The sequence below is a fragment of the Mastomys coucha genome, unplaced genomic scaffold (assembly GCF_008632895.1).
Source record: "Mastomys coucha isolate ucsf_1 unplaced genomic scaffold, UCSF_Mcou_1 pScaffold7, whole genome shotgun sequence".
Taxonomy (NCBI): domain Eukaryota; kingdom Metazoa; phylum Chordata; class Mammalia; order Rodentia; family Muridae; genus Mastomys; species Mastomys coucha.
Genome location: NW_022196913.1, coordinates 74,657,910 through 74,664,654, shown reverse-complemented (window position 1 = coordinate 74,664,654; position 6,745 = coordinate 74,657,910). Strand labels below are relative to the sequence as shown.

The window sequence follows — 6,745 nt, the reverse complement described above, 5'->3', positions numbered from 1 at the left end:
AAAAAAAAAAAAAAAAAGCAACAAAAGCAATAAAGAGACAGAGAGGAGAGAGAGACAGAGAGAGAGAGACAGAGAAAGACAGACATACAGAGAGAGAAAAACAGAGACAGACAGAGACCACAACAGCTAAAGCTGGAAAGATTTTTAATTCTGAAATAGTTTGCATATGTTCAGTTCTGAGCCATATCTCAATATGCTCTCTGTACTTCCTTAGAATCATTAGAAAAGGAGGTAACTAAAAAACTAAAGTAATTGCTCTCCATATACAATTATTACATCAAGTTTTTAGTACTGGAACTTACTTATGAAAGGAAAAATCTTCCAAAACATCAACCTTGCAATTCATAAATGATAAAGTATAGTAATAAATGTGATAAATTCTTCCTTTGCATTTTGATAAGTTCATTTAATTGCAACAAAGAAATTGGTTACAAAACATAAGCAGATTAAAAGACTAAGGCATTCTAATTTAAAAAATAATTTTAGAGGAATAAGTCTAAAATAATGTACTGAGTTCTAATTCTTAATATCATTACTCCTGTTGCAAAGTAAAACAAATACAAACAATTTAAAATATATTCTCAAAAATAAAAATTATTAAATGAGTCTCACCACAGGTTTTTCTTTGCACTGCAGAAATACTCCTTCAAAATGTCCTGACTGCCAACCTTCCCCAGGCCTGGAAAACATAAGTTCACCTTATGTGTTCTCTTCAATTTCTCTCAATTAAAAAACTGACCACACATCAAAATACCAGCAGTTCTAAAGTAAAGCATGCTGTGCTAAGCATAGATGTGACAATGCAGCCAGCAGACCCACTTACACAGCACAGCATGCCCTGAGCTCTGCATGCGAATAGTTCTGATGAGAGATTTAACTGTTTTTCTTTTTATCAATTTTTGTCTCTTCTTTAGATGAGAAAATACAGAGAGGTAAAATCTTTGTCTATTTTATTTAACTTTGTATCTCCAGTGCTTAGCAAAGAGCTCAGCATATAAAATATATTAGTAAGCACATCATTATACTGACAAATTATCTAAAATTTAGAATGTCTATGATTTAACAATAAAACTAAGGATAAATTATAGTATAAAATATTCATATCAGAAACTGTTTCAGTTCTTCAATTGATATATTACATGAAAAATAATTTCATTTTAAATATACTGTACTGGAAAGAAATCAAAGGAAAAAACATCAAATGCCAATTAATCACTCATTGTTAATCTGACAAAAATAATTGCCACCTGATTATTAAGGTAATATTATAACAAGTTCTACAACACAGAAACTGACATATTGTATATTTCATAATGATAATTTTTAGCTATCTGTTATGGATTTGTACTTAGTGGATTAATAAGTATGACGTGAAAAAAGACAAATAAAGACAAATATAAAGCTAGACATGTTTGCAAAAATATTTTAGTAAATATAATTATAGAGCAGTACATGTACAAAAACACAATGGGCAAATATAGTTACACAATAAAAACTGTTAAACTATTATATTTCAAATTTAAAATAAAACCATCAGTTATACTATAAATCCAAAAAAGGGGAGATTTTTATTTGGGAAACACTAATGGTGATATCATTTTAAAACATTGAAAAATATCTATTACAAACAAATAGTATTTTCATATAATCTTACTTTTGATACAGAGGGACTACATAGGTAATAATGTGGTTTTATGTTTATCTATGACATTTATATGATTTTTTTTTATAAAAAAAGAGAAGTCTCCTCAGAGTTAAGGGGCATGAACAGGTGCTCCATCTCAGTGTAGGCTACAGAGCAAGTAGATCAAAGTATGCAGTGACAATTGGACATGTTAACTGTGTCCTAAGCATCTTAGCAAATCTCTAACACATGTCATACACTTGTGAGGTGTTTGTAAAAGCAGTAATGTGGATGTTTATGAAGAGCCATGTTATAAAGTTTTATTGGATACGAATGAAAGACTACTAAGACAACAACTTCATTTGTTAGGCATTCTCTTTGAGAGTGTAACTGTAGAACAGGAACATCCGTATGGTGACCAGTTCTAACAAATATAGCGCTCCTGTAGCGTCACCACCACTGACCTGCTTTGATAGTGGTCGATACTGACACTTTCTACCTTGCACTTCACTTTGGTGTACACATCCTGCACATCTATGGATGCACTGAGGTCTTCTAGTTCACTGACCATGCAAACCTCTGCAAAAAGAAACAAGCTCGTCATCAAGAGAGTTCCTCATAATCAACATAGAAATTTCCCATTTTATAGTTCACGTTGGCTAATACATCCTGACCACCTAAAGGGAATAAAGATTACAGACTTCTATACTTATAAGCAACATTAGTACCTAAGGGCCCTTAATGTTAAGAGAAGGTGTATAATATCTCAGGTTAGGAAAACCATTGTTGTCAATGAACAGATGAATGTCTTACCAGCCAAGGATCTCTGAATATTTACAATGCATTGCTATGCTCAGAGTAAGTCACTTATACCTTCTAGCTGAATTTTAATTATCAAAAAGCAAAATTAGAATTTACAAAGTCAAAGAGAATAGGTACATATAAGCTTTATATACTGAGGAGATACACTGGTAGCAACATTCTTAAATCAAAACACTTGAATATGAGCTAATTAAATTAAAAATGAAAACACTGACGAAAATTATACCTAGTATTTCTTCTAAAAGCAGAAATAACTTTTTTTTAATCTTCACAGTAAGAAAGAAAAATATCCCTGTACCTGTGCCTTTTTTTTCAAGGTCTGGAGCAAAGAGCTTTATAGTAGCTTTGGGGAGCACCCACTGCATCCACAGACTAACACGGCCGCTGGACCCACCAATGTTACTGGTAGTTTGTTCCAAGGTAACAGAGTCTGAGAATGGTGAATCATCACCAGCTTGAATCGAATCTCCCTGTGATGAAGAAAAAACAACAACAACAACAACAACAACAACAAAAAAAACAAACTCAAATGCTTATGCTCAACCAGAAATAGATAAAATAAAATTTATAATTTAAAATAATTTTAACTTTTCCATATTACATATTCTGATAATATAAATGGTACTGCTTAACATGCCAAGCTAAGCATTATAAACATATACTACTCAAGTAGTATACATAGTTATAATGTAGGTGCATGATAACTTTGCTTTTCTGAGACCATGGATCTCCAAATAGCTAAGGGCCACAGCCAGCTGCCTAGGAATACAGCACACTCAAGGAATCATTTACTGCCTATTACTGCTTTTTGGTAGAGATGATCAGCTGCTACAGAGAGCTGAAGAGCAAGGCTTTCAGCATTTACCCTCCACCTCTTTACAGGAGAAATGTGTGTTTGATATAGAGCATGTATGAATAAATTAAAAAAATAGAACAAAGTGATTTGTACAATGTAAAAATCAAGAAAGAATTTCTCTTGGTAGACTAGGTTAGATTTTATGCAATGTTTTGTATGACTGAAATCTAGAAGAATAACATATGAGCTTATTCAATTTCATAGTCATATACTGAACTTGGATATGAGCCTAAATTCCATGGTAGCAAGTTTGCTGTGAAAGATTTGGTAGGTGTTTTTGTTGTTGTTGTCACTGTTTTTCATTTTCATAAGCTTTTAATAACCTAGAACAAAATAAAAGCTTTTATCTGAAATTAAGCTAGAGTGGCACAGTGAGCTCTAGCCTCAGATGCAGGAAAAAATGCTGCTGGAGACATGGACTTCACTGCTGTGCATGTGAAGCTGGACAGAGACAGATCCAATACAGCATGTGCATGTGTTAGAAGAGGCATTTGCAATCTGTATCTACTGAATTAGGTTGAGTCTATCAGGCAGCAGGATACACACTGTAAGGACTTTCCAGAGCCCATTGCCTCCTTCATAAATCAGCTTTTATGATAGTGAATGTTTAGAATCTAGAATAAATAAGAGCATGAAGGTAAAGGAAGTGTTTCTCCATAGTCAACACTTCATAAGCGGATGTTAATCATTAGCACTAAGCTTGCATCTTTCCTCCTGTGTCTCTCATCTGTCCTTTCTCCAACATAACACATTTTCATTTGCATGCACTGAGGGCTCTAACAGGGCTGAGCAGATTGTGCCCTTTTACCCTCTTTCCTCTCCCGTGCTAAAACCTTTACATTCCTAAAGCCAGTTACCAAAGTTTCTATTCTCTTGCTTGGCCGCTTCCTCCTGAGCTTGACTACCAAGTCCCAACTATCAAAATATTTAAGTCTAGCAATGAAAAGCCCTATTTTGACTGCCCTGATTAACATGCCCAATCAAAATAAATGAACTCATTCTAACTCGGGGTTTTCCACTTATGTCTTTATAAACTGCCTACAAGCCACTTCTGTCCCTTCTCCCCTCAGAGGCAGCCCTCTCCCCCTCTATCCTTCCCCCCTCTCCTGCCACTTTTCTCTCCTCTCTTTCCCTTCCTCTTCTTCCTAAACCTCTATCTCTTGTCTGTGTCTCTCGTTCCCTGCATTTATCCCTCTGTGACTGAGAACTTGGGTCTTGGGATGTCTTCTGGGATACCAGTACTTTCATATATCCATAATCTCTAATGGTTCCCTATTGATTTGAATGTCTTAAATAAAATGGTTATTTCCTATGTACTAATGCAAGAGCAAAATGTCCCTTAGAATGTTTGAGAATGCATGCAATAGTGGTTAATGTATTATTTTCTCCTGGTAGGTAGTCAAAGCAGAAGCCACTAATTTCTAGATCAACCATACTAGAAAGCAAGAAGCATAACTAAAGCCTCATACACAGGAGCCAGAAGCCATGCTCTATCTTGCAGAAATGCACTCCTGGACAGATAATTAGAAAGTTGCTACAGAAGTTTTATCTTCTCTTCTCTCCTGTAGCTTTAAAGATAGAAGATGGGCAGTGGTGGCGCACGCCTTAAATCCCAGCGCTTGGGAGGCAGAAGCAGGCGAATCTCTGAGTTCGAGGCTAGCCTGGTCTACAGAGTGAGTTCCAGGACAGCCAGGGTTACACAGAGAAACCCTGTCTCAAAAAAACAAAAACAAAAACAACAACAAAAGAAAAAAAGAACCCCAGAAGAACAAGTATAAAGGATTATGGCAGTGTCAACCATTATTGCAAAAGCTCATCAGGGAGGTGTGGCCAAGCACAGGAAAGAACTAGTGTCCTGGGACTTACTGAGACAGGAAATTTTTAGCTTCTTGTCCCAAACATAATCAAAAGTTGATTGTGTTTTTTTTTTTTTATATTTCTACTAAATAAGTAGAGCCTAAATTTATCATAGCAGAAATTTCTATAATCTAAGAAACTTCACAAATTTTATTTTTGGTTAGCTAACATAACATCTAATGAAAAGCACAAACTATTTCCAAAGCAGATACTTTTACAAGTCAAATCAATAAAAGATGACACAATATAGCAATTATGCATTTTTAAAGAGAGAGTTTCTAGAACAGCAACCATTCCTAATCAAATCCTCTAAGGAACAGCATATCCCATGAGTTGATAGGTGCAAAGAAAACAGCATCTAATCATTTTTAAACACTCCTGGGTATCCTGATAAGAACCTTGTGACTGTGGCTTCCAGCTTAGAGAGCACTCCTGAGAAAAATGTTTATACTGCTCTGTCATGCAGTTTCAATTTTCGTTTTGAATTTAAAACATTTGCTGTGATATTGTTAAACATGTTTCTACATTAATTTCCTTTTTTTAAAACACAAGTTTATAGTGAAAACTGGACACAAAATGGTAATGTTGAACTATTTTCCCACACCTCCTTAGTCCAATTTATAATAAAAAGTTCATAGAAAATTAACCAACATGCTGAGTTTATTTTTCTAGGTAAACTTGTCGTGGTTCATCTGGAAGAACCAACACTTCAGCCCTCTCTCCTAGGGTTGCTGCAGAGCTCAGTGAAGACCAGAGTTGGCCACACTGAAATGCTTCCTTTTCAAAGTAACTTCAACATTCTCGTGCAATCACACAAGCTCCCCAAGGGCTAAACACTTCCACTGTTGTTTGTACTGAAGTCAACAGTAACAAGTGGCCTTCTGGGTCTCCTGCACCTTTGCTCTCTCAGTTTCAGTAAATCAGCTTTTAAGCAGAGAACTTAAATTTCACCCATAGTTCCAGGTTCACTATGACACAAATGCAAACACAGGAAGCTGACGCTGCATTTGCAAGAATCAGAGTACTTGCACCAACACATTAGTATGAAAATATCTCTCGGCAAAGTTTCAATCACCTGGGATCCTACAAGTAATTTTACTTAGTACAAACAATTGTTAGAATGTAGTTAGCATTACTAGATTCACTTACAATAAATTTCTTATTCAAAAAAATTAAAAACCAGCTCTGACCTACACAATCAAATAACATAGCATATTTAAGTTGTAAAAAAAAAAATACTGACTTTCTTTAAATAGAGATTTGAGTTAGACATTTATAAACCCAAAGTTAAATTTCAAAGAAGATCCACTAAGATAACTGACATGCAAAAGAACGTCTGTCTCAGATTATTATGCCACAGTGTATAAAACCACCTGAATTTTTTAAAAAAAGTCTACAGATAAGAAGTGAAACACTAAAGGTATTTTCTGATATGATTATTTTAAGTAGGGAATGCATTAAATAGAAAATAATTGATAGCTAACAAAGGCTAAACAACAACTTCCACTCATCTGACTCATTCGTTTATTCCATGTTTTGTGAAGAATAAAAAGATAAACTAATCTATATACACTGTCAGCTTGTTT

The 6,745-nt window shown here is 34.7% G+C and overlaps 1 protein-coding gene across 4 annotated transcripts in view; it reads right to left on the bottom strand.

Moving 5' to 3' along the window:
* Nucleotides 1-6,745, bottom strand: part of Vps13b (vacuolar protein sorting 13 homolog B) — a 564,858-nt gene that overhangs the window by 270,243 nt on the left and 287,870 nt on the right. For all 4 annotated transcript variants that reach the window (XM_031359340.1, XM_031359343.1, XM_031359341.1 and 1 more), the window contains exons 26-28: nucleotides 2,745-2,916; nucleotides 2,089-2,203; nucleotides 613-679 (exon numbers count right to left, since the gene is read on the bottom strand). In XM_031359340.1, the coding sequence (XP_031215200.1) occupies nucleotides 613-679; nucleotides 2,089-2,203; nucleotides 2,745-2,916 (354 nt within the window). The remainder of the gene's footprint in view (nucleotides 1-612; nucleotides 680-2,088; nucleotides 2,204-2,744; nucleotides 2,917-6,745) is intronic.